General features: G+C 34.0%; 4 protein-coding genes across 7 annotated transcripts; 1 reads left to right on the top strand and 3 right to left on the bottom strand.

The window, feature by feature from the left end:
* Positions 1–582: 582 nt before the first annotated feature.
* Positions 583–4,103, bottom strand: LOC114181997 (U-box domain-containing protein 52-like). The gene is made up of 9 exons (XM_085672306.1): positions 3,812–4,103; positions 3,642–3,724; positions 3,435–3,556; positions 3,086–3,348; positions 2,960–3,011; positions 2,585–2,843; positions 2,001–2,495; positions 1,109–1,888; positions 583–1,024 (listed from the first exon to the last, which is right to left on the bottom strand). Exons 1-9 carry the CDS (start codon positions 3,975–3,977, stop codon positions 953–955), a joined length of 2,292 nt encoding a protein of 763 aa, XP_085528432.1. The 5' UTR covers positions 3,978–4,103; the 3' UTR covers positions 583–952.
* Positions 4,104–5,518: 1,415 nt separating this feature from the next.
* On the bottom strand, positions 5,519–8,469 carry LOC114182707 (pollen receptor-like kinase 1). Of its 2 annotated transcripts, none has more exons than XM_028069637.2 (3): positions 7,689–8,469; positions 6,952–7,569; positions 5,519–6,795 (listed from the first exon to the last, which is right to left on the bottom strand). In XM_028069637.2, exons 1-3 carry the CDS (start codon positions 8,344–8,346, stop codon positions 6,128–6,130), a joined length of 1,944 nt encoding a protein of 647 aa, XP_027925438.1. In that variant the 5' UTR covers positions 8,347–8,469; the 3' UTR covers positions 5,519–6,127. The 2 variants fall into 2 exon arrangements, with proteins under 2 accessions (XP_027925438.1, XP_085528539.1); XM_085672413.1 differs by having other exon boundaries at positions 6,952–7,473.
* A 1,831-nt stretch (positions 8,470–10,300) lies between these two features.
* On the top strand, positions 10,301–19,315 carry LOC114182173 (transducin family protein / WD-40 repeat family protein). Of its 3 annotated transcripts, none has more exons than XM_028068970.2 (18): positions 10,301–10,577; positions 10,720–10,747; positions 10,821–10,921; positions 11,186–11,389; positions 11,465–11,708; positions 12,313–12,488; positions 13,080–13,162; positions 13,588–13,660; positions 14,432–14,497; positions 15,277–15,319; positions 15,989–16,128; positions 16,376–16,588; positions 16,716–16,800; positions 16,960–17,254; positions 17,621–17,879; positions 18,188–18,407; positions 18,532–18,752; positions 18,856–19,315. In XM_028068970.2, exons 1-18 carry the CDS (start codon positions 10,452–10,454, stop codon positions 19,003–19,005), a joined length of 2,727 nt encoding a protein of 908 aa, XP_027924771.1. In that variant the 5' UTR covers positions 10,301–10,451; the 3' UTR covers positions 19,006–19,315. The 3 variants fall into 3 exon arrangements, with proteins under 3 accessions (XP_027924771.1, XP_085528534.1, XP_027924772.1); XM_028068971.2 differs by having other exon boundaries at positions 10,314–10,577; positions 10,829–10,921; XM_085672408.1 differs by lacking the exon at positions 15,989–16,128 and having other exon boundaries at positions 16,416–16,588.
* A 733-nt stretch (positions 19,316–20,048) lies between these two features.
* LOC114181303 (cycloartenol synthase-like) lies at positions 20,049–25,874 on the bottom strand. Its single transcript, XM_028067725.2, has 17 exons — positions 25,655–25,874; positions 25,396–25,587; positions 25,238–25,327; positions 24,948–25,142; positions 24,619–24,870; positions 24,240–24,428; positions 22,987–23,100; positions 22,739–22,861; positions 22,218–22,340; positions 21,931–22,029; positions 21,713–21,769; positions 21,594–21,640; positions 21,355–21,498; positions 21,007–21,184; positions 20,739–20,819; positions 20,554–20,637; positions 20,049–20,404 (listed from the first exon to the last, which is right to left on the bottom strand). Exons 1-17 carry the CDS (start codon positions 25,856–25,858, stop codon positions 20,285–20,287), a joined length of 2,292 nt encoding a protein of 763 aa, XP_027923526.1. The 5' UTR covers positions 25,859–25,874; the 3' UTR covers positions 20,049–20,284.
* Positions 25,875–27,031: the final 1,157 nt, after the last annotated feature.

Below are 27,031 nucleotides of genomic sequence, written 5' to 3'. Positions count from 1 at the left end.
GGAATCAATAGCTTCACAAAAATCTAACTCACATGCACGCATTGCCACAATTTGGGAATCGGAATATTAATGTTATATTATTGTTTTATGCATAAATTTGTAATTTTCCTATTTTTCTTTTGAATTATAAAACTTTTTTGTGAAATTGAACAGATGGTACGTGTCTTTATCCCAGCTCTACGTATTTCAAAAAAATATCAAACCTATCCCCTGAAACATGCTAATCAATCCATTAAGACACGATATTTCTAAAAAAAAAACTTGTGTTTTTCACGCCACCTCAAGACAATCTATTTTCCGATAAATACACAAAAACAAAATATAATGATAATACTACTTATTTAATCTTTTTCATTTACACTAATAAATCAAATTTAGCCTCGTCTATAGAGAAGAAAAAGTAATTGGCAATTTTAACTGGATTTGTCGTTAAATGTTGAAGAGGGCAGTTAATCGAGTAGAATCTCTTTAGCAAGTGAGATAGGTTCCTAACTTTATTTAATTGTATTTTACAACTAAGTATAATTTTTGTAACCTAGATTAGAGTACTATAGCGTTTGCATGTAAAGCGAAGAACCGAATCGAGAGAGAGTTTTCTGGGAGAGTTGCACAATACTTAGCCTTGTATTTATTTGGTTGAGTAAAACAATATGAAGCGGCAACATAAGTATAAACAAAGACAAGGTATATTGATGTCCGCTGAATTGTGCTTGTTCTGTACATCAACTTGTGGCGTGGAAGAGAATGAAGGATTGCAACATTTTCTCCGAGGATTTTCTCCGAGTGCTGTCAGTGATCCTGATATGAAACAGGACTTTGAATGTTGTGAACGATGCTCCTGCTGCCTCATATCGTTATATCATTTCATGGGTTCAGGACTCCCAAAAAGTTGTGGGGATGATGATGAGCTTGAGCCTGAATGATTTTCCCTATACATTACTCTACACTTCGATTACAATCTCCCCTGTGATGATGAGCTTGAACGGCTTTCATATCCAGAGAACCCAGAAACATCACTCGTGTCCTACAATGCAAAACATATTCATTCAGTATATTTGATGATGTGGTTTGAAAGAAAGGAAAAGAAAAAATAAGTGGAGGCACCGACAGATGTGTTACTGTTTCTTGGAATATACCCTCCGCCGCAGCCGCCACCACCTCCAGTTCGAAGTCCAAACATCATCATAGGCGACATGCTTTCTTCAGCAAATGCCCTGAGCTTATTGAGCTCAGGCAAGACAACTTTTCCAAGATCAGGCCTGTCTTTTCTCCTCATTTCGGCACATCCAAGGGAAAGCTTTGCGAAATGCAGGGCATGTTCAACTGGCCAGTCCTCAACGGCTGGGTCAAGCATCTCAGCAAAAGTCCCGTTCTCGATTGATCTCGTAACATGATGAGTCAAACCCATCGGAGGCCTCGCCGTCACCAATTGCAGAAGCATGATCCCCAGAGAGTATATGTCAGATTTGATTCCCAGCATGCCCGTTTGCTGGTACTCCGGGTCGATGTAGCAGAAGGTTCCGGCAGTGGAAGTCATGCGATACTGGGTCACACTGTCAGCAACCGAAGGAGGCACCAGCCTGGCCAACCCCACGTCACTGATCTTGCTCACGTAGTTCCGGTCAAGGAGAATGTTGCCGGGTTTTAGGTCACGGTGCACCAGTGGCTCTGGTTTTGTCTGGTGGAGGAAAAGCAGACCTGTTGCTATCTCTGACGCAATTTGGAACCTTAGCTGCCATGGAAGAGGTGGACGTGAACTTCCTCTCCTAAACAAGCAATCATCCAAGCTTCCATTCGCCATGTACTCATACACAAGACAACCATACTCTGGACATGCCCCCAGCAACAGAACCATGTTTGGATGCCTTATGCGACTCAACACTTCTACCTGCATAAAGCAAACCAAGTTATTATTCAAAACTTGTTCATGTGTCACCTGAACATTTGATATCAAGCAATCCTTTTTTTTTTTATTTGTGTTGAAGTGCAAGAAATCATACTTCCTGTTGAAACTGCTCTCGCCCTTGAGCTGCATCTGGCTTCAAGACCTTGATTGCAACCTGGGTGCAATCCAGTTCGCTTCTGTAGACTGGACCATAACCTCCTTCGCCGATCTTAAGAGAGTCCGAAAACATATTTGTTGCCTCTTCAATTTCCTCAATGGAGTACCTTCTGTACATGGCAGGGCCGTGTCCAACAAAGCTTTCACTCGGTTTCCTCCTCTCTACGTGGGTCATTCTCTTCTGTGCTTCCAGTGCGGCGATTTTCTCAAGGGCTTCTGCTCTGATCCTTTCCTGCTCCATCTCCATCAGTTGTATGGATGAGGCATCACCTGTATGCGAATCTTCCGATTTCTTCTGTTCTTCCGCTTTCCAACGTTGAAGCTCCATTGCCCTCTGCTTTGCACTCATAGCTTCTTTGCAGGCCGAGCTGTACATATCCATCGTCTGCTTCAGTTCCATCTTCAGCCTCCTCATCTCGAATTCAACATCATCCTGTAATTACAGAAAACAAAAACATCAAATTTCAATTTGCTTTCTTACACATACGTGCATGCATGTAATCTTGATTGCTATGTACGTACCGTGCAATCTGATAACCTTGATTGCGAGGAGAAGGAGTAGTCATCAATGCTGTTGGCTCCTTGCGAGGACAATGAAGAAGCGAAGCTTCTGGCGTCAGAATCTGACACACCCGAAAGCCTTCCACTCGCACTGTCCAAATCGTCGTACATTGTGGGGAATATTCGATCAATGCTTGGCCTTCCGCTGCTCACAAATGATATGTCAGAATCTGGAAGTTTTGAAGACTCGTATGATTTGCCAGCCCTTACGAATGGTGATCTGCAGGACCATATATACCATAAACGGTGAAATGTTATTTCCACAAACAACTTACATACAAACAACAAATATTTGATATGCGCTAGTATTAGCGTTTAATCTCGATCGTAACTTACATCATGATATCATCATCGTCCAACACCAGGCGTGTCCCACTCCCATGTGAAGCTGCAATTAAGTAATTCAAATGAATTATTTGTGTATATATACATATATACAGAGAAAAATGAATTGACACATACGTCGTGGTGGGTAGTTGCGGGTTTGATGAGAATCCAAAAATCCTTCAGGATTTCGCATCAGTGGCTGGTGCCGTGGCTGTGGCTGTAGCATTGGCTGTACCTGTTGTGGCTGCAATTGGTTACGTGCTGCGACAGGTTTAGGAGTCAATGGAGCAGTAGCAGATCTCACGCTCGAGATTTTTCCTTTGGAAATTATATAAACTGTGCAGAATGGTGGCGCCCCCTTCGACACCGCGCTTGGAACATCCGTTGTTCTAAATCTCCTGTCATGAATATTAATTTCAATCGGATCTGTTAGCAACGAAAACATTAAGAAGATGATGATTGATGAAAACAAAAATTCCTTTACCTAACAAGACCACCCCTTGATGGCGCCCCAAGCACCAGAAACTCGATGGAATTCACGGTGATGTTTTCCAACAATGCCTTAGATACATCCATGTCCTCCAACAACACTTCTCTGCATTGTATCTGTCGGAAACAAACACAAGTCGACAATTTTAGTATTTGTTGATGAAAAAATTCTGAGATATCACAAGTTTTCACGAGAACTAACACTTTTTCTATTGCAGAAAACTCGAAACGATTCGAAGAGTTCCTTGGATTCGTTGTCGCCCACGGCTTCATTGGCAGGATTCGCTGCACTCATGATTAACATGATCTTATTTAGAACGTCAAACATTAACATTATTTAGAAATGTTTGGTTTGAATGAGATATATGGAACCTGAACATGATTTTTGTCTGACATGGATGAGCAAGAGAGATTGGTCCTTGGGAAGAAGGTTGTCGACTGCCCACTTGGCAGCATGTTGGCTGGTCTTGTTATTCTCAATGGCCACAGCCACCACACGTCCTGCACCCAGCTTCTTCTCTGTGTTCATCCTCGACATCTTTGATTTTTCCGAGAATGATTTGTTCGAGGATTTTGAGAAGAAATTATTGAGTGAGGAGCATTGTGGTTTGATGGCATAAATACAAGAATTGAGAATTGTGCTGTCAGTGGGAAATGCTGTTGCAGATTTTGTTTGCAATTTGTTCATAGTTTCCAAAATTAGAAGTGTTTGTAGGATCTTTAGCGCAGCAAGCCTTCATTTTTGGGAATGTACAGTTGGTTGCAGTTATCTTCTCTCACACTTTATGTCAAATTCCAGACAAAAATGTGCTCTACATCAACTTCTTTCTACACAAATATAGATAAAATATATTAATAAATTTTATCTTAAGTTTGTTATAAGATGATATTTAGTTATGATTTATTAAAAACCTAAGTATAGCTGTTTGGTTTATACATAGTAGTTATGGTGGTGTCTATTTGTCTATTTTTGACGACAGTGAAAATAAAACTTTAGGAAATCTTGCATAGACATTCATTTAGTATACACATTCGGTCATAATTATTTTTATTATTTAACCGAAAGTTTAATTCAAGATAAAGTTTAGTTTTTTATTCCTCTCAAGTTTTTCATCATTCCATTATCATGTCTCAGCCTTTTCTTTTTCTTCACTATTTAACTGAAAAAGTAATTCAAAATAAAGTTTCAGTTATAAATACGTATTTAACATCAAGACTTATATCGGTAAAAAAAATTCAGTTTTCTCAAAGATATAAATGAAGAGTTAATTTAAATAATATATAAATAAGTTTTAGATTATTTTACGATTAATTTTATATATGTTTTCTTCTAAAATTATAAAGCATTTTCTGATTTATTATTTAAAAGAAAATTTAATCTTAAATTAACCGAATCATTTTATTCTTTTTTCTTTAATTTTATTTCAAAGTGCATGCTGCACAACATAAAAAATTGGCACTTAAATACGAATATGTTAGTTAGTAGCTATTTTTTGTATTATTCATTACATTTACTCTTCGAAAATCAAATTAAGAAGAAAAATTAGGAATAAAATGATTTAGTTAATTTAAGATTAATTTTTCTATTAAATAAAAAAATAATCAGTGTTTTCTAATTGTAGAGTATTTTATATTTTTAAATTTAATAGACAACAATTTTTTTTTTCAAATTTATCAATCACTCAAAACATAATTAATCCTATTTGTTATACATCATTTTTAAATAGTTATTTATAACTTAAACTTTTATATAATTATTTTCATTTATAACCGAAACTTTTATTTTGAGTTAAGTTTTCATTTAAATATAAAGAAATGGCTATTGTGATGTGAAGGGAAGAAAAATTGAACTTTTATTTTGAATTAAGTTTTCAATTAAATAATAATAATTTCAAAACACGCATGTGAGCAAGTGGTGAGTGGTTTAAATTTTATTTGAATTAATTATTAAATTGTGATTAATTATGTATGAGAGTATAAAGTCTTGTTGTGTGTGTGATGCAAAAAATTACTGTTGAACAGACAAGTATATAATGAGATGAAAGACAGGTAAGTCTCAAACCCAATAAAAAACCACAACATAACTTTGTTTCCCATTTCTAGTTCAAATGCCTAATTACAAAACCATTAATATCTTGACTAATATAATTAATTACATGAAAACTTGATCTGGGAAGCATTCTCAATCCAGGAGATTGCAAAATCTACACCTTTTCCAACTGTTGCAAGAAGTGTGCCATCACAGACCTCCACAACTTCCAAATATTCATGATCAATCTCATGAACAAAGTTAAGGGTGTCTATACATTCTTATAGCTATATATACATTTATATTCTGTGTTCTTTTGTTGATCAACTCAAAGGGTCCTTAATTCAGTTATCATCATCTGAGAACTTCTGAATGAATAATCATCCATTTGAGTTATACAATAACATTTATACCGACCTCATGACAATGACAATACATTTCTTGTGCACAAGAATGCTGAGTCTATTCTATTTTCCTTCCTAAGTTAATGTACATGCTCTCTTCTAGAAAAGAATGAGAAGATAATACGAACCAAGCATCAAATTAGAAGCTTCAAGGTATAAGTTGGAATAAATGAAACTACTGAAGAAATGAGTTGAATCAACTTCAAAATCTATCTCATCACATGACTTGCCATGGATGCATTCCATTCCCTTCATTCAACCATCTATGGAGAAACTAACTTCACCTGACTGAGTCTGCTTGACTTGAACTTCACTAGCATTAGAAGAAGAAGAACGGGAATTGTGATCCTCGTTATCAGTTTCCTTTACTTGATGAATTCTATCTACAACTTCTTTTAAGTCCCATCTCTTGTCAACATCCCCTTCACAACAAGCCAATGCAATCTTCAAAAGCTTTATCATCTCTCCCTCACTGTTTTTTGTTACCTCCATATCCTTATCAAACACCTCACTATACTCTTCCCTCACAACCGAATGGACCCAGTTTGCCATACTCAACTCGCTTCCTGTACCTTGTAGAAAGTTAGCAGGAAGATTTCCCGTTAGAATCTCCAAGATGATTATCCCAAGACTCCACACATCAGTCTTCTTTGTAATGCGACCATGCTGCAAATACTCTGGGGATTTGTAGATCACCATTATTTCAGGAGCAAGGTCTTGGTTTATCACTGGTACCAACCCATAGTCCATCAGAAGGGGCTCCAAAGATTCATTCAGAAGCACGTTGGAGGACTTCAGATGTCCATGCGCCGCAATTAAACTTGGCATATCCGTGTAAAGATATTGAAGTCCTTCTGCTATGCCTTTCACTATCTTCAACCTACTCTCCCAATCCAGGCTTTGCTGCCCTAGAGCTTGGTATCCTGAAACAAATAACCATGTCTTGCATCAACATGTGCAGAAAAAAATTGTTGGAACGGAGTGAAGATATGATACAACAAATCACACCAGACAATAACACAGACACACACAAAATGTATTATAGAAAAACACCACACACACACACACATATTGTATACCGTGGAGGCGAATAGCCAAGCTGCCATTGTGAACATAGTTAGTAACGAAGAGTTTCTCCTCCTTTCTGTAGTAGTAGGCAACGAGAGGAAGCAGATTAGGATGGTTTAAGCGTCCAAGCCGTCGCATGTGCTCCTGAAACTCTTCCCTTCCCACATTGTTCATTTGCTTGAATCTCTTGACCACCATCACTGGTCCATCTAACAAAGAAGCCTTGTAGGAAGAGCTGTAACAACCACTACCCAGTATCTGAGCTGAGGCTCTCAGTAGTTCATGCAAATCAAACTGCTCTTGGTTATCCCTCACAAACGATAACATCAGGTTGTCTCTTTTGCTGACGCGGCTCGAGGCGCGGGACCTGTGACTTCCTTCCTCTGATGGTTCCCTGCTTCGTGCTTTCTTGTGGATCATTGATGGTGGATTTTCCTCAGGCACACCTGGATCTGGATCTGGATCCGGGTCTGGCACCTGCTCTCTTCTCCGACGAAGGACTAGCAATACTACTGCTCCAATAACAAGCAGAGCTACAACAACAAGAACCACAGTCACAATAATACTCAAAGGTGATTGCTTTTTGGAGTGGCATGATTCTAATGGTGCTCCACATAGCCCTTCATTACCTGCATGCCCATTTCGAACAAATATGTATTTAGGAAGGGCTTAAAAACCTACATGCAATGATGATGATGATGATGGTTTTTGCTTAATGTTCAAATATGTTTCCAAATGAAATGCGTACCAGAGAAAGCTGAAGCTGGCATGTCACGGAGGCCTTCTGGGATTTCTCCCTCTAATTTGTTATCAGATACAGTAAAAGATTTCAATGGACGTAGGAAATTGGGAATGGAGCCGGAGAATTGGTTTCCGTCGAGCTTCAACTCCATAAGCCTGCGCATGGATGTGAGGGAAGTTGGAATATGACCGGTGAAGCGGTTGTTGGACAAATGGATTTTCTTTAACCATTTCATGTCCTGAAAAGCCTGAGCAGGAACCTCCCCAAAGAACTTGTTATTGGAAAGAAAAAGGGCCTTCAAACCCTGCATGCCGTTGATGTAAGGCCATTCAGTGTTAAAATCATTGTTCTTGAGGCTTAAGGTTCGGAGATAGGGTAGTTTGACGAGGGTTTGAACGTCAACGACCCCTTTGAGTCTCATGTTCTCGAGCGTCAACCCCCAGACGTGTCCCTTATAACACTGAACGTAAGGCCAGTTGTTTTGTTTGGGAGAACATGGAGGGACGGATTCATTCCAGGAAGACAATACATCTTTGTTTTCGATAGAGTCTTTGAATCCGAGGAGCAATTCTTTGTCGGAAACAGCTACGATGAGGAGAATATGCGATAAAAATGAAGATGAAAGGAGAAATGTGAATGGAGTCAAAGAAGTAGGGAGTGCCATAGTGAAGGGGCTGGGTTGGCACACGCACGGGGAATGGTGCGCCGTGCACGCCCTCCAGAGAGGCCTATTCTGTTTCAAACGGGCGAGGAAGACAAGAGTTCCAGATGATCGAGGTTGCAAAACTTCCATTCAAACATGGAAAAACGCTAGGAGAGAGAAACATACCACACCCAATAATAGCACTTCTCTTTCAAGCTCAGGTTCTTCTTTCTTTTCTTTTTCTCATAAAATAATAATAATAATAATAATAATAAAATAATAATCTTATTCACCCTTCTCCTAATAATATTAATAAAAATAATTTTTTTCACAGTGATTATTAGGATAATAACGATAATAATCTTTTTGTCGATATAATACTAATAATCATCGTCAAGGTACAAGGTTGACCAAGTCCTTCTTTGTTGCTTGGATTTCAAAGTCTACGTGTATCTTCTTGTCTTCCTTCATTCAGATATACACGCCTGGCCTTTCAATTATGGATATAGAATATATGATACGTTTAAATAAAAAGTTATAAGTTCAAATATTAAATTAGTAACAATTATCAATTTAACAATATGCATAATGTTAAAGTTTTATCATAGATTTCATCTATAATTAAATTACTTCTAAAAAATTTACAGCAAAAATGTAAAAATCATTTGGAAAATAAATGTTAAATCTTTCTTTTTGACGTCATCTATTGTATAATTTGTTGCATATTTAGGGAGTATCACAATACCAGATTGTTTCTGGCATCGGTTATACATGATGAATATAGACGCGTAAGATTTCATCTTCATTATTCATTTTTTAATCATATTCATATTAAAAAAACAATAATTTTAAGAGCTATATCCATATTGATTAATTTAAATTCTGTCGTATTCTTGTTCATATATTTTAGAAAATTATATTATTAGGAAGGATGCGGAAATAATTTTATGAATGTAAGTTTGATTCTTAAATTTGTTTTCAGAATAATTTTTGTTTAATCTTACAATAACAAACTAAGGGAATGTTAACACGCCATTTTCCACCTTTCTTCTCTTTGATTGATTAGAGTCTTAATTTTATTTTTCCTTCCATCACAAGATGGAAGATGTTATTGAGTGATTTTCTATAATATTTTTATTCTACGGTCAAGGATTTTTTATACAATTATAGCATTATCTTCAGAACAAAAAGTTATTTAACAATCTAGGTGAAATGTAAATAAAAGTTAAATATAAATACTCCAAATATATAGCTTAATCCAACATTCTTTACATGCAAATTTATGTAAGTAAATTTGAAAAATTAGTACTTTTCCTTTAAAATATATTTAGAAATGATATAGCAGAAGTTAACACTTTAATTTTTTTTACTGTGTATGTGTGTTGGTCGTTGTATTATATTCTTATAATTTTCTATAAATAAACAAATATTATTTTTATTTTATAGGATTTTATTTATTATATAAAGTTATATAATTAAATATATTATTAATTGTATAATGTCGTAAATTTGTCTTATGATAAAAAAATAATTACATAAAATAAAGAATTCAAAACATTTATAATTTTATTTTATTTAAAAATACGAGTCTTTTTTTAATTCTATAACAATTTTCTTTCTTCCCATTGTTGCGGTAGTCTATTTTCTGTTTTTTTATTATATTCTATTTTTTTGTTTGTTTTATTTTTTAGTTTAGGTCCTTATTATGTATTTTGCATAATAACTTAAAATATTATGAGACCAAGTACACATTTAAAGTAATTAAGTGTAAAAGTGATTGTATGCAAAATAATTATAGTAAAATCAGAAGCTTTAAGAGGCATAATTCGGGTAACCTTATAATGAAATAAAATAAATACCAGATTCAAATATAATCACACTTATATCCCATTGACTAATTTTTGCCAGAGTCAAATTTATATTTTATTTTTTATTTTCAATTAATTTAACAAGGCGTAAAACTGTGCGTGTTGGCCTTCACTTCAATCAGTCAATAACCTAAAACCCTAACGCCAAAACCCTCCCCTGTTCGTAGAAGAAGCAAGGGCCGTGAGAGTTGTGTCGGATTCAGGTCATTCATCCTCGTCAAACCATTCGATAGAAGAAGAAGAAGAGAAAGTACAAGAATGGGTATATTTGAACCTTACAGGGCAATTGGATGCATCACAACCAGCGTCCCGTTCTCTGTTCAGAGACTCGGTACTGAAACTTTCGTTACTGTCAGCGTTGGAAAGGCTTTTCAGATTTTTAACGTAATTCCTCAACCACACCCTTCTTTTATTCTTTCTCTGTTTTTGTTTCCTATTTCCTATTCAGATTCAAATGTGATATTGATATTTTCTTCCTTTTACTTTTAATCAACTTCACCTTGGACGTAATATTTTCTCTCTGCAGTGTGCAAAGCTCACTCTAGTTCTAGTTGGTAAGTCTCCAGTTTTTTTCTTGTTCATCTTCATAATTTTGGGGTATCTTCAAAATTTTCATTTTCCGTGAAGGTCCTCAGCTGCCGAAGAAGATTAGTGCGCTTGCATCTTATCGCGAATACACTTTTGCTGCGTATGGAAAAAACATTGCAGTGTTCAAGCGTGCACACCAGGTTCTACATAAAGTCCTATTTGGACGAGCTTCTCCATAAATGTCTTCCAATTAAAAAAGAAGAAAAATTGAAATGAAATTTTTTATGGGCTAATTTGTAGAAGTTTTCTCCCATACAACTTTAATTTTTTTTTTCTTTTTTTCAACCTGTGTGTTATTTTTTCTCTATTAGAATGACTTATGGACAACCACAAAAACACTATGCAGTTCCTTTTTTTATTCTTATGGAGCTTTTGAGGAGTTTTAACATTGGATGCTTTTCCAGGTTGCAACTTGGAGCAGCCATAATGCTAAAGTTAAGTTGCTCCTGTTGTTTGGAGAACATATTGTCAGTGTGGATGTTTGTGGCAACATGTTCTTGTGGGCATTTAAGGGAGTTGAAGATAACCTTGCTCCGTTTGCGCACATTATGCTGCACGAGAAATTTAACCCCAGTTGTATAATGCATCCAGATACTTACCTGAATAAGGTAATCATCCTTTTCCCTTTGGAAGATTTGTAGAAAATTATATTGGTCCCTTTGTGATTATTAGCATGTAAGCAGGTTCTTATTGGAAGTGAGCAAGGTTCGATGCAGCTTTGGAACATTAGCACAAAGAAAAAGATTTTTGAGTTTAATGGATGGAATTCACCCATATCCTGTTGTGTTTCATCCCCTGCCTTGGACGTTGTTGCTATTGGCTGTTCAGATGGAAGGATTCATGTTCACAACATTCGTTATGATGAAGAGTTGGTTTCATTTACACATTCTACACGTGGTTCGGTGACTGCCTTATCTTTCAGCACTGGTATGGACGGGAAGGTGTTGTTAATGCATTGCACTTGCTGTACTGCTTTTATTGTAGATATCATGCTACTCCTCAAATAATCTGTTTGGTTTCCATATGTCCTGAGCAACATATAATTTCACCATGTCCTTTTCATTTTTTTATATATTAATAACTTCACTCATTTCTATTGACTCATAATGAAGTCATCAAGTAATTTTTGTTACTACTTGATAACTTTTTTTTGGTTGTAAATTTGAACGAAACACCTATTTATTTTATAATATAACTGATAATACATTTATTTTTGAAGCCTCGTAGTAAAATTAATTGACAATCTACCATTCATTGTCTTAGAATGCGTTTGATCCCCCTTAAGTTGAATACCTAGCTTGAAGTTCTAAAAAAGGTGTTGTTGTATTATTCAACTTAATTATTTGGCTTATGAAATATTTTCAATGAGTGTCAGTACGTGTTACACTTCTCTGCCAGGGAAACACTAATCTATTGTCTTCTTCCAATCAAAATATATTGGATTGAATAATGTCAATCTAAAATCTTTTCTATATTGTTTTTATGTTTGTAATTATTATTTTTAACAATTTATTTATTTTACTTGTTTCAGATGGGCAACCTCTTCTAGCTTCTGGAGGTTCATCTGGTGTTATAAGCATATGGAATCTGGAAAAGAAAAGACTCCAGTCAGTTATAAGAGAGGCTCATGATAGTGTGATCACCTCGCTACATTTTTTTGCCAATGAACCAGTGCTAATGAGTTCATCAGCAGACAACTCTATTAAAGTAAGAATTATTCTTCAGATGCACCTATGCATACATGGATTAAATTTTTTACCTTATATTTGGGAGGATATTATTTTTGAATGTAACTTTAGATGCTGGTCTGTTGATTCTGTTCAAAATTTATTAGTATAGAAAAAGAAACAAAGTTGTTTGTGTATTTGTAAGATATTTGAGACATAGCAAGTAAACTTGGATATCTGCGACTTGACATTATTTTCCTCAATGATAATAGTTTTTGTTTTCATAGAGAACTGTAAATTTATAGTGATTATAATCACCTAAGCTATATTATTATATTTTTACTGATTGACCATTGTTGTTGGCTTTCAGTGTGATGAATTTAGACTGGACTTTATTCAGGCCTTTGTGCTTTACTTGTTATTATCATGATTGAAGCTTGTGCTCATATCATTGGCCATTTTGTTTCATATTTTATTTGATGGAACAAAGAGTTTTTGTGTGATTTTTTGGTCTATTTAGCAAAGCCTGATGACAGTTTTTCAATTTTCATCTTGGTTTCTACTATTAATTAATTATACATTCCCATTCTTCCTGATGATGTACGAAAATGTCTGACTTTTATCTCCTCAGATGTGGATATTTGATACAAGTGATGGTGATCCTCGCCTTCTGCGCTTCCGAAGTGGGCATAGTGCACCTCCTCTTTGCATAAAGTAATAATTTTTCTTCAAGTGTTAATCTATATAGGAAATGTTTAACTTTGTTGCATTCATAGAAAGTAATGATTAGACATTTAGTTTTTGAAGGAATTGATTATTAATTATGCTCTGGAACAGTATTGCTTACTTGATCTCTCTATGATGTTCATCATAGGGATTTTTATATGGACAGCTATTTTTCTGAGAGAATAGTTACTTTCTATTGATAGTTTTTTCGAGATTTTTTTTTTTATTTCTTTTCTATGACAGGTTATTTTATTATTTCTAAAATGAGGATTCATTATGATGTTAATCATATGGATTACATTAAGCTATTCTTCATTTTTTAGATATTGTGAACTTACTACATAATGATTGTGATTTTTCACGTTAAATTTGGAATGTGTCCTTGTTACTTACACCTGCTAATTATATGGCAGGTTTTATGCCAACGGAAGACATATTCTTTCAGCCGGTCAGGATCGTGCCTTTCGCCTGTTCTCTGTAGTTCAGGTTTGTTATAATTTTCATTTATGGGAAAATATTGTTTTGTTCTAATTATGACTTCTCCCTCCCTGAATATTAGTTGCTATTTGTTTTTGAAAAAAAGTTTTCTTTCATTACTATTACTGTTGTTAAAGGCATTGCCACTGTGGACAGGTGATTTCCAAAACATTTACTAGAGCTGTAAAAGTGGGTCACAAACTTGTGGGTCATTTTGGTCCACCATGTTTTTAGGTCAGGTCATAATATAGAGATTCCTTCAAAGAAAAGGACACACTTTTTTATCACTCCTCTTGTATCCTCGAGGAGTTTGTTGTTTGTAGGATTCAGTTATTTTCGTTTGGTTCATGGGTGAGTGAGAGTTGGGCTGCACTGCTGCTCTTAGGAAGAGCTGGTGAGTGAGAGAGGGCTGTTCATAGTAAAAAGTGAGGGGGTTTATCTTTTTGGTTAGATAGGTGGGCTGCCCGTGGCAATATCCAATTCGACAGCTCTACTAATAATATGCATTAAAATAATAGTATTCCCTCTAGTTTCTCCTTGTATGATTTTCTAGTTATGTGGAAGCCAGTGGCACTCTGCATTCAGATATTATTAAATGTATACTTGTATTTTAATTCTCCAGCTTTTAACTTTCCTAAGCTGTTTTCATATGCATTTATTTTCCCTGCCATTGTAATGACCATACTTCATGGCTAATTTTTTTTTTGCCTCTTTACTGTGCATTATCTAGTTCAATTCCTCATATTTACAACATTGATGTATTTATTAAAATTTTGACAGGATCAACAAAGCAGGGAGCTTTCTCAAAGACATGTTTCTAAACGTGCTAAGAAACTGAAATTGAAGGTATGAGACTTGGGGTTCTTATCCTGGCTTTTCTTGCTTAACTGTGTATAAGTACTTTTGGGACTGATTACGAATGATTTTATTGGGGGAACTCTGGTTGCTTAGATCTTGTTGTGGGTTATGTTACATGTTTTGCTTTCCTTTGTTTTCCGTGAGTTTCAGATTTCCTATTTGTACACTGCCCTCTAGTTAAAATACGTCTAAGCTTTCTACCTGCCTACTCTAATTTTTAACAAGCTTGTCAGAGAAGAGTAAAAGTTGGAATTTTTAAATGTTTCAGACCTGAGATTCATATGCACATGATTTTGACAACTTGTTTATGTTGAGTGCAGTAAATCATGGTTCCTGTATGCCATGTTGAAACTTGAATGTCGGCAAAATTGAGATTGTAATTACATTTATTCTATACTACCTACTTATTAGATCGTTGATGTTTTATACCAATTAACCATGTTAATGTATATAGGTGATAATGCCTCAGTTGAGCTTAAGGTAAATGTCAACATGGGTAGGTAGAGGGGATTAAGAAGTGTATGGTACTGTGATTCTTCTATTTGTTTTTTTTCGTTTTGTTTGTAAACAATTCGTATGGAAGTAGCAGCAGTTGGTAACCCATTTTTGTTCAATTTAATGATTATGGTGCATTTAATTATGTTTGTGTTGTATTTACTGAATAATTCTTCTTGTGTGAACACTTAATTTGCAACTTGTGTTTTACACACTTTAATTCAAATTATCTACTTATCCTCTTATATTTTGTGTGTATATCTGTTGCTCAGGAGGAAGAAATAAAATTGAAGCCTGTGATTGCATTTGATTGTGGTAAGTTCTTTCTGGCACGTTTTCATTCAGGTGTAATTTTCCTGAAGGCCAAACGTATAAATGGAACTTCATCTATTGATTTCTCGTTTATATGAATTGATTCTTTTCATTTACTAAAAGTGTTGCTAAACTGATAAAATGATTGAGGGTTATATGGCCATAGGCTTACAAAGAAGTTTGTGGTAATGATAATTTGTGTGGTCTTCTGGTCAATTTAATTAAGATTTATTAATTGTCACAATTTGGAATTCAAACTGTTTGTTTACTTTTTCCTTTGAATAAAAGAATAAAAACATTGAGACAGAGATTAGAAAGTTACTCTGAATTTGGAGGATAGAGGATCATCCATAAGAAAAACAGGTTACAAATAAAATAACAATGAGAAAGAGAAAGCATTGACGGAATGGAATAAGGTGTGTATTTTCGCATGTCTCTGTTAAGAAAAACCGCATAAAAGGTCTTGTGTTGTACACCAAATGGGCCCCTATCGTCAAATATAGTCGCTAATTTATTGTTGAGTGAAAGAAAAGTCCCTAAAATATTGTGATTAAATTGACACGTATACAGATGTAGCTTATTTATTATTGCAGCTCCAGATTTCTTTATTCGATGAATTTGTTATTTAATCTACTTTCAGAAGTATCACATCTTTTCTTTTGAAAACTTCAGCTGAAATTAGAGAACGTGACTGGTGCAATGTGATTACTTGTCATATGGATACTGCCAAGGCATATGTTTGGAGACTTCAAAACTTTGTTCTTGGTGAGCACATATTGAATCCATGTCCTGAAAATCCAACACCTGTAAAGGTTAGAAATCCCATTTTATTCAATATTTTCTGTTTCTCGGAAACCTTTGCTTTCAAAGAAGATATATGCAAATTATTATGCTTATTTTTTTTTACCTACTTGTTGCTTTGAATTCGTTTTTCTAGTAACAAAGTGTGTGGAGTAATAATGTTACAAAGTGTGTGGCGTTCTCTTAGGGTGTCAATATTTAAAAGTCTGTTGACAAATGGGTTGGTTCTAGCTGACTACTGCTTTCATATGGTAACAGGCTTGTGCTATCAGTGCTTGTGGCAATTTTGCCATTCTAGGGACAGCAGGTGGTTGGATTGAAAGGTTTAACCTTCAATCTGGAATTCGCAGGGGTTCTTACATTGACATTTCAGAATCAAGAAGCTGTGCTCATGATAGTGAAGTAGTTGGAGTTGCTTGTGACTCAACAAATACTCTCATGATTAGTGCAGGATACAAAGGAGATATAAAGGTCTGTATTTGCTGTTTGAAGATACTCTAATTTCCACTTGTTAAAGTTAATAGAAAGAAATCATAATCACTTTGGTTAGCAGAGCTACATTGTACAGGAAGTTCTCATATAATATATATAATTGCAGGTTTGGGATTTCAAAGAACGTGATCTTAAATCCAGATGGGAGATTGGCTGTTCAGTTGTTAAGATTGTGTATCATCGTTATAACGGTAAATAGAATATTTTATATTACTTTTCGTATTCCATTTTCCATATTTGTTTTTTTGTAATTCTTATGTCTGGTTAAAAAATAAAATGTAAAATGTATGGGAAAAGAAATTCCTACTGTATGGGTCATGAAGTGATTATAGGGTTTTATTGATTTTTAGGTCTCCTGGCTACAGTAGCAGATGATTTAACAATTAGATTGTTTGATGTGGTGGCTCTTAGACTTGTGCGTAAATTCGAAGGTCACACGGATCGAATAACAGATTTGTGCTTCAGTGAGGACGGGAAGTGGCTTCTGTCATCTAGTATGGATGGAAGTCTTAGAATTTGGGATGTAATCTTAGCAAGACAGTTAGATGCAATACATGTTGATATACCTATCACGGCGTTATCTCTGTCCTCAAACATGGATATATTAGCAACTACCCATGTTGATCAAAATGGGGTATACTTGTGGTGAGTTTCCAGATTCATTTTCTTGGTTAATGGAACACAATTCTGGGGGAAACATTTTCTACTTTTCCAAATGTTTATTGCATCTTATTGATATTCTTTTCTGGGCCTGGATTTCTAATTAAATTATAGGACGAGAATACTGATTTTCTCTTAAGTGAATATCATTTTCTAGAATTGCTAGAGATGTATGATTATCTGAAGTAACATTCTCCGTATAAGACATACTATCATATTTATATGGAATAACAGAAAGACTGATTTTATGTTTCTGAAAGGTGCAAATAATACTGAATGTGAAAATTGTTACTTTTTCGAGTTAATGACTTTGAATAAGAAACCGGTTTTGATAGTGAGAAATTTTGTCAGGGTAAACCAGTCAATGTTCTCTAGTACTTCAAACATAGATTCGTATGCAAGTGGAAGAGAGGTTGTGAGTGTCAAATTGCCATCTATTTCTTCTGTAGAACGTTCTCAAGATGAGCATTCTGAAGAGCCGGTGAATGCACCCCAACCTAAAGATGACCTGGATTTCCCAACTCAAGATAAGCAAATACCTGAGTTGGTTACACTTTCATTGCTGCCTAAGAGCCAGTGGCAGAACTTGATCAACTTAGACATTATAAAGGTCTTCATTTCTCAATAGTATTACTTCTCATGATAAAATTTTCTGTATTTTTGTTTTCTATTTTTACTTTTAATTACAAAAAATGTCATTATTTTCCAGAGTTTGTATATGAATTATGGAAAATAATTTAAAAATATGTAACAAATGGACAAAATGGTGACATTTTTGTAATTAGATGTAAAGAAATGGAAACAACTTCTCCAAATCAAATATTCCCTTTTCCTTGAATTTCATTTATATTTTCTGCCATGGTAATGAATGACATGTATTTTATCTTGCTTGTTGAATTACAAACAACTAAACTCCAGGTTCGCAATAAGCCTATTGAGCCTCCAAAAAAACCTGAAAAAGCTCCATTCTTCTTGCCTTCTGTTCCATCCCTCTCTGGGGAAATATTGTTCGAGTCGGAAAAGTTGTCATTGAAGGAGAACGATGAAACAGAGGTTAGGAAACAAATGAAGACATTATCAGATATGCCACAATCACGTTTTCATTATCTTCTTCAATGCTCAAAAGAGACAGACAACTGTAAGGCCTCAGCTATTTTATTTTTATGTGCATGATGCGTAGATTGTGGTTGATTAATTATAATTTACTTTCTCGGAAAATGCTTAATGCAAGCATCTCTAAAATTTAACATTCCACATTGTAGATGCAGCGTTCACTGATTATATTAAAGGATTATCTCCATCAACTCTGGATATGGAGCTTCGAATGTTTCAGATCATTGATGATGATGATGATGATCAGCAAGAAGCAGAGAAGAGATCTGAGTTGGTATCTATTGAATGGCTTCTGGATTATTTTATTCATGAACTTTCCTGCAGAAATAATTTCGAGTTTCTACAGGCTGTCATCAGGCTATTTTTAAAGGTTAGGGACTTCACTCATTGTCGGCCAGTTAGTGTTTACTGATTTCAAATGATTGTGATTTTATTGGTTGCTGCCTGTTTACAATATTTCTTCATCTTGTCAGATTCATGGTGAGACAATTCGGCAGCAGTCATGCTTACAAGAAAAGGCAAGGAAACTTCTTGATATTCAATGCATGGTATGGCAAAGGGTAGATAAATTATTTCAAAGTTCGAGATGTGTGGTCGGCTTTCTTAGTAATTCTCAAATTTAGGTGACAATTTTAACTTGCAATGCCAACCCTCTAGAGTGATATTTAAGGCACTGTGCGTGGACATGCATTTGAGCCTTCTTTTTAGTTGGATTTATAGAGAAGTGAGAGCACCAAATTTGTTAAAGCTGGTGGATGAGGTTTCTTATCATCGTTGTCAAGTTTGACGGTGATCATAGCAAGAAATTCTTGTAACGGGATAAACTAATATCGTACATCATACTATACAATTTTTGTAACATGCAATTTTGTATCAGCCGAATTAAAATTTAAATGTTCCGTTAATGCTCTTTAATATAGTTTTTTCAGCAAATTATGCTTTATGCTTTCTCTTTTGCCTTCTCTATTTTAGCAAATCATACTAATGAGGACAGCCGTTGGACTTTATCAACATTTCTTATATTTTAAATGTGTAAAAACTAAAATAGATGAGACTTGAAAGAGTTCAAGAGAATATATTTATGGTTTCGATTGACAAATTTTCGTGCATGAATGAGGAGTTGTTATTACTTTTTTCAAGTATATAATGATGTAATTAGATGCTTGATCAATTTTTTACTATTAATAATTGAAATCAGTTCATGGTACTTCGTTACTATATTAAAAAAAAGTGTTAGAAACATTTATATCATTATAGAATGAATGTTGTTATTACTTTTTTCAAGTATATAATGATGTAATTAGATGCTTGATCAATTTTTTACTATTAATAATTGAAATTAGTTCATGGTACTTCGTTACTATATTAAAAAAAAGTGTTAGAAACATTTATATCATTATAGAATGAATGTTGTTATTAAGAAAATTTTGTTTACATATTTTGTGAATATTATTTTAAAATATTCTAGAAAGAATACTTTAAAGCAAGGAATTTTATTTTATACAAGAAACTTTTACTTTCTAGGATTTCGAAATTCTTTCTATACATCCTTGAGTCTTATTCTTATAACACTTCATTTAAAGTTTTTTTTTTCTTTCTATCTCTCTCCTTAGCTGTGTTTCAAGAAAAGGAAAATGTGTATCAAATGAGAAAATGACATGCCAAGAACATGAAACTTATCCAATGATTGTGTTACTCTTGATCCTTTGCTGGGACAAAGCAATTTACATTTTCCATCCGTGGTTTATTTCACAGAAGTTTTCCAATAACTACACACGTTGGTTTGCCAACAAACAAGGTAGATAAGTATGCGAATGTAATTATTGGAATGATATAGAGAAGCATAAAATAAAGATCCCAGGACGTAATTTACATGATTATTATGTTCTTGCTCTCCACCCTTTACTTGTTAGGACAACACAATATGCGACTTCGATATTCTCCAAGGGCCCATATTGGGAATATGTTTCTATACGCAGAGTAACTGATAGTACAATTCTTATTGAACACTCCCATGATTTCCTACATAACATCATATGTATTTCAGAAATATACATATTAGATGAAAAAATATTCTCAAAATAAATGTAATGATGAGTTTTGTATGAAAGCTATACAAGATTAGCAGAAATTTGCATTCATAATTTTATATTACTGTGATTGTGAGTTACCTGTTGGGGAAACTCCCCATTTTCCATTTGTGAATTGATCAAAACCTTGGCTGCACGATGCAATGGGATTGGATCTCTTTGACCCTACCATAGAATAAACACTAACTTTATAGAAGTCTGTTCTCTCATTTCACCTATGATTGATTCTATAAAAGAATATGTTCTGCACATTGAACTTGGTATACCTGTCCTGCTTCAATGAGTGCCAACATAGCCCATGCAGTGTTCACGACATGAGACTTGTTTCCTTCTAGATTCATGTAAACCTGTTTTACTTCTACTTTTAATTAGTGTACTTGTCTTTGACAAAAAATTATAATATGCAAAATCAAAGAAGAGTATCTATATTGAGAAAAGCATATGATTACCAGAAACAATTCTTTTCGAGTTTGAAATAAGATCATGTTAGACATGGTTACGAATACAATGACGCTGAGAATGTATACAAGTTACCTTTTGTTGACATGCAATATAGCTTTCTCCCCACCCACCGGAAAGTTGCTGATTTGAAAGCAAAAAATCACATGCTCTTCTAATGCTGTGGTCATCTTGGTACCTTTTCCCTGCAGCTATGAGTCCCTTTATTCCAAACCATGTTCCATAGGTATAACAGATTCCCCATGACCCGTACCTAGTTAATTAATTACAAATATTTTGAAATTTGCAAGGGAAAGAATATCTAAGTTCATTCTCTACGCTTTGTTCATAAAGCATTTAGCATCATCATTACATTTCAAATATCATGAGTTTATTCCTTATGACATTTCAATAGAAATGAGTTTGAGGAGAAACAAAGCAAACCATGAACCATCAGCTAATTGTATGCTTTCGATGTAGCTTGCTGCCTTAGCAATGCAAGTTTCTATTTCCTTCCTTCTATACGTTGGATATCGTCTTCTGAATAATGCAAGACCTTGAATTATTGATGATGTGCATTCTACACACCTATAACAAAATTATGAACTCCTAAATTTGACACAATTCTAAAAAAATATATTCTAACTCTGTATAAATTATAAGAAACCACATGTTAAACATACTGATAATCTATCATGATATCTTCAAATGTTTCTGCTGGATTCATTTTCTGTCACAAAAATCAATCGTATTAGAAGATTGAAAATATAGCTGTTCATTTATGAGAAAGTAATAGTTTTACCTCCAACCATGCATAAGATCTCGTGAGCTCATATGATGCAAATCCTCCATTTTTGTTCTGTTATATTATGAGTAAGAAAATTCATTAACCAATGACGCTGAAGTTTTTAAATTGACATAACAAATTGTGGTTGTAGTTGCGACCGTGGTCACTTTCAGCTATACATTGATGATACCTTAAATTATGTTTTAGCAACATCTAAACTTTTTGATATGTACCTGTAGGGATAATGTTAAATTAACAGCTTCGTATAGTTGTTCTATTTCCACTGCTTTTCCCACTGTCTCAAATGGCAAATCTGATAACAGAATGGCTGTCTGAGAAAAGGCATGTACAAACAAGTTAAACAAACGACTTAAGAAACTAATAGCTTGATGAAATGTAACTGAAAAGTTCTACCATCATCTGATTAATTCTATGTTTTTGTCCGTTAATTTAAGTAGCACTAATATTTAAGAATTGCAATTTTATTGAAATTAATGGCAAATTCATTCATCATCATCACCTTCAGGCCTTCTGCAGTGCAGTCTGTGGAAGGCCAACCATTGTCTGCAGTTGAAAAAGGCCAACCACCTTTAGAAATGTGGCGATACCAATAACTTGGATTACCAGAGCTGTTTGCTGTAATCTACACACCCAAGTTCAATGTAATTAATTATTAGATTAAATATGTTTTTAATCTTAATATGTAAGCTTGAAAGGAAAATTAAAATTCGTTTTCGTCTCAAACTGTGTTATAATGTGGTCCTCAATCTTTCAAAATGAATAGATACAATTTTTCTAATTCAATTCCATGAAATAATTTTGTTTCAGGTTGGTGGTGTTTGAACTGTTTACACATTCGAGTTCAAATATCAGTCTAGAACAATATTTATTTTTAAAATTTGAAAATCAAACTATATCAAAGATCAGAAGAAAAAAAAATTTTAATTTTACATTTAAATTTAGACATTAAAAAGATATTTGACCCTTAATGATCAATATATATTTCACACCTTACAACAACATTTAATCAATGTGCTATACCTGTGAGCACTTTATGAAATTATTTGCTCTCTTAAGCATTGAACCATATTCATCCTCAAGATTGGTAGCTAAGATTGCTTGAACAGACAAAACAACATCCCAAAATTGAGAACCATTATATCCCTGACATTCATGAACTACCTTCATTAGAATTTGCTGATCAATGTATTTAATCACAAACAAAAGTTTAAGTTAATTTAAATGCATTTGTCAATTTCTGCAGAAATAATATATAAGCGGTGTAGAACCTGCATTTTCATTCCATCCTCAGCCACCCAGAGATAGTCTTTGATTCTTGAAATGTGACACTGAAATGCTTGAGAATTGGGATTCTCCACCCAACAGCAAACCATGTTTAATACCTGTTTCATTAGGCCAGCTTGTTTGGTTGTCTTTATTCAAATTACTAAGAAAATTAACATAATGCTATCTATATGTTGTCCGGATACGGATACGACATGTATACAGACACAGAGATATGACTAAATTGAAAAAATATAGGACATAAAACATGACCTTTATATACATATTAGTTTAAAATGGTCAATTAATATATTATCAACTAATATAAAAGTAAATTTAATTTATCTATCTAATATTCGGAAAGTAAAAAATAGTGATCGTATAAAATTTAGTCTTTATTTTAATCATCAAAATCATGTTGAAAACAAAAGATTATTTTTCAAATCAGACAAAGTTTGTCTTATAAATATCGTGTGGGTATTCTATTTGTGTAAACTCGACACGCCATTTATAAGACGTGGGAGCATCAAAGTTATCTAGTTTACATCTTTGAAATATTAATATCAATGGTTTAATATAATTGTGTCCCCTAATCTGGTTGGTGTGCTATCTTTTCTTCCTTTTATTTTTGGTAAAAGGATTGCACGCAATAGAATGAGACACTTTTGGAAAGAGTTAGTTATAAATAGTCAAAAGATGATAAGTGGAAGATCTATTATGTAATAATAATAATAATAATAATAATAATAATAATAATAATAATAAAGAAATCCATTAGGTAACTATAAAAGAAAGTAAGACAAAGTAAGTGTCAGTTTTCTTTTAAAGAAAATCACTTCACGTGTTTATCTCTTTAGATAAGAGTGATAAAATAGACTGAAAAAAGTGGAGTGTTTTAATCCATCAATCAGTCATGCCCCTTTGTTTTACCAATATAATAAAATAAATAAATTATAAAAAAAATTATGTTTAAAGTTCTTATATATTCTTTTAAAATTTAATGTTTATAAAAAAAAGTATGTTGGCTATTTTTTATTAGTTCAGCTTAGTCTATTTATGGTGAATTGATGGCAGCTAAAATGGGTCACTATATGACTTACTTTATCATACTTATCTTTATAAGAGCATTAGGTGGTGCACATAAAATACTTTATATTGTATTATTAAGTATGACTTGAATTTTAATTTATTTTTTATAAAATTAATAGTGAATGATAAATAGGATGATATAAGAGGTAAGACGTTATCACATCATTACCTTATTAATGGGTCCAATACAAACGTAGTTTGTGTTTTCATCTTCATAGTGTATATGTTGCATTACACAATCGAGTGCTTTCTGCCTTAGCTTGGAGTAGGGCCATCGCATGAGAAGAGGTTCTCCTACATTGTCAAGAAAACTCCATAAAATATTCTGGATCATTGGACATCTATGGTACATATCTTCCTGCCATAATTACAACAAAACATATATATCATAATTATCTTATATCTTACTCAGAGTTATTGTCGTTAACATTATTGTCTTTGTTGATTAAACACTATGCTATTGATATGGATGCATAATATTTAGGTTTGTGTTTAATCTCTGATTCATTGAGATGAAGTATATATGCATTAATGAGAAGACAATATACCTTGGCACATAAAGTCTTAGCCTGATCCCAGTGAAGTATGTGATATGGAAGGGTGTAGAGCTCTTTTCTGAGGGATAAAATAGTTGCGTTGATCGGACCCACGAATCTTCTTCCATACAAGTAAGACATTGGTAGATACACCAATCGAGAGTGACACCACATCCTTCCTGGGTGGAAAGGAACACAGTAGGGAAGCACCCAAATCTCCGGTGGAATTGCCTTCATGCCGCTCCATTCGTATACGCCAAGCACCTACACCAACATTCTTATCACTTAAATTTAAATTTATGAACAAAAATAAAAAGAGTTAACTATGAATGGAGAGTTACAGAGAGCCAGAGTTTTCCCCATGAAGGAATGTGAGTGACTCCACCACGATGAAGAATCCAGGCCCTTGCTTTCTGCATGCTGCCATCTCCACCATCCACCTCTTCTCCAAGCAATCTCAAGCTCACATAGTTCAGAGCTGTACAAAACATTGTGCTGTGGCCTTCTATATGCAACCCCCACCCTCCATCTTCGTTCTGTATAAACCATAACAACTCATCCATCTTAACTCATCATATAATATATATATATTAACATTCATCATTCATATATATATATAATTCATCTATGCCTGGTGATTCAACAGATACCGCCGCATCTCGCTCTGATGCTCCCTCTGCAACACTGCATTAAGGGTCCCAGTCACCCACAATCCGATTACCTACACCAATGAATCCAGGTTAAGGAACAAAAAAATATAATGTTGCATGAAAAGAGAATGCCACCCACCAATCCAGGTAAAAGAAACAAAGGACCGCCATAGTCAGCTGGCCAGAAACCATCCTCAGCTTGCAGGGTTGAGAGACTTCTCAGGGCTGTTTTCAGTGTGCTTCCCACGACTTCCTCGTTTATATCCTCCTCCCTTTCAATCTCTTTCTTCCTCCTTGCTTCCTTCCTCTTTATGCCCTTTTCCCTTTCAAACTGTCAAACACATACGTCAATCTTCCATGCAGATTAAACACAGAAACCCAACTAGCTATGTATGCACCTGGAGTCTCATTAAGAGATCAGAACTGTGTTTATATTTGAAACGGTTCTTGTTAAATTCTTGGCGAACTTGTTCCACTGCAGCTCGCTCTTCTTTGCTTCCAAGATTTGGATCGAACTCCCAGAATTGTCTTCCCATATGGTTGTTCACGCTTCTTACCCTCTCCTCTTCCTCATTCTTCTCTGAAACCTTCAGCTTCCACATCTTAACTTACTCCCTTCTTCTCTCTCCCTCCCCTCTCTCCATGTATATGTATATATACGAAAAAGGAGAATGATTTTTTCACTACTGAATTTTGACAACTTTTTCTCATAATCTTACATGTTATTTTTTAAGTGGATTTTTATTTTTTTTCTCATTCTCAATATTAAAAATCACTTAGAAAATAACACATTATTTTTATGAAAAAATTGTCAAAATTTAGTAATAAAAATATGATCGCAGAAAGTTTCACGTCCGTCTTTTTACTTTGGAAAATGATTTTTTGACTACTAAATTTTAACAACTTTCTCTTACAATCTTAACTATCATCTTCTAAGTGGTTTTTTATTTTTTCTTTTTTTCATACTTAATATTCAAAAATCACTTAAAAAATGACACATCATACTGTAAGAAAAAGTTGTCAAAATTTAGCCGTATAATTCTTCTTTTACTTTGTGCTGTTCTCTTCTCTTTTTAATCATCTCGATCCTTTTAATTAATAAATTAATTCATGCCTGAGGACAATAATTCTAATCTCTCTCTATATATATATATATATATATAATAGTAATAAGAAATAATATCAACAACGTTCAAAACAAAGGGAAAAACAAAACTGTCTACTGAATCACCTCTTTCTCTCCCTCTACTACTTATTTTTTTGTACAGGGTCTCTATTATGTGCAGTCATCGTGAACAGCCCAATAATTTCAATTTTCGCGTGATGAAAAATATATTAATTCATGTACGGGACATATCAACGGGAATTTCATCGTAAGAGTGTCGACAAATCGATCTTAATTTATTTAGATTAAATTACAAAGTCATATCACTTTATCAAGGATTTATTAATTTTTTAATCTCAATCATTAACGTATAAATAATCATATGCATCTTACACAGACAAACAGCATCACCTTGTATATTATATTCTGTACACACAAGTTTATCTGATCAAATAACTGTATGCACTTAGAATCTTCTTCTCTAATCTCTTTACCCACAGGAGAACCCAAAGCTTACTCCCTACAAATTTGTATGTACAAATTCTTTCAAATTAATTTATCCGAACAAGTTCTTAAAAAAATATAAATGAAAAAAGCTAAATAATATTATAAAAAGACTAATAAAATCGTAAGATTTGTATTGAAAGTGGTGTATATATATCTAATACAA

Source organism: Vigna unguiculata, chromosome 4 (genome assembly GCF_037176805.1).
Source record: "Vigna unguiculata cultivar grain cowpea cultivar isolate G323 ecotype 2 chromosome 4, ASM3717680v1, whole genome shotgun sequence".
Lineage (NCBI taxonomy): Eukaryota > Viridiplantae > Streptophyta > Magnoliopsida > Fabales > Fabaceae > Vigna > Vigna unguiculata.
The sequence above is the reverse complement of the archived record's forward strand: the minus strand, read 5'-3'. Positions and strand labels throughout refer to the sequence as shown.

Coding starts and splice junctions, on each gene's coding strand:
- LOC114181303 (XM_028067725.2), bottom strand. CDS start 25,858: ATGTGGAAGCTGAAGGTTTCAGAGAAGAATGAGGAAGAGGAGAGGGTA. Junction 25,328..25,395: donor TGTTTCTTTTACCTGGATTG/GTGGGTGGCATT, acceptor TCATTGGTGTAG/GTAATCGGATTGTGGGTGAC. Junction 24,871..24,947: donor GGGGAAAACTCTGGCTCTCT/GTAACTCTCCAT, acceptor ATGTTGGTGTAG/GTGCTTGGCGTATACGAATG.
- LOC114181997 (XM_085672306.1), bottom strand. CDS start 3,977: ATGTCGAGGATGAACACAGAGAAGAAGCTGGGTGCAGGACGTGTGGTG. Junction 1,889..2,000: donor GAGAGCAGTTTCAACAGGAA/GTATGATTTCTT, acceptor TGCTTTATGCAG/GTAGAAGTGTTGAGTCGCAT. Junction 1,025..1,108: donor CAAGAAACAGTAACACATCT/GTCGGTGCCTCC, acceptor TTTGCATTGTAG/GACACGAGTGATGTTTCTGG.
- LOC114182707 (XM_028069637.2), bottom strand. CDS start 8,346: ATGGCACTCCCTACTTCTTTGACTCCATTCACATTTCTCCTTTCATCT. Junction 7,570..7,688: donor GCCAGCTTCAGCTTTCTCTG/GTACGCATTTCA, acceptor ATGGGCATGCAG/GTAATGAAGGGCTATGTGGA. Junction 6,796..6,951: donor CTTGGCTATTCGCCTCCACG/GTATACAATATG, acceptor TATTTGTTTCAG/GATACCAAGCTCTAGGGCAG.
- LOC114182173 (XM_028068970.2), top strand. CDS start 10,452: ATGGGTATATTTGAACCTTACAGGGCAATTGGATGCATCACAACCAGC. Junction 11,709..12,312: donor TGCCTTATCTTTCAGCACTG/GTATGGACGGGA, acceptor TACTTGTTTCAG/ATGGGCAACCTCTTCTAGCT. Junction 15,320..15,988: donor TGTGATTGCATTTGATTGTG/GTAAGTTCTTTC, acceptor TGAAAACTTCAG/CTGAAATTAGAGAACGTGAC.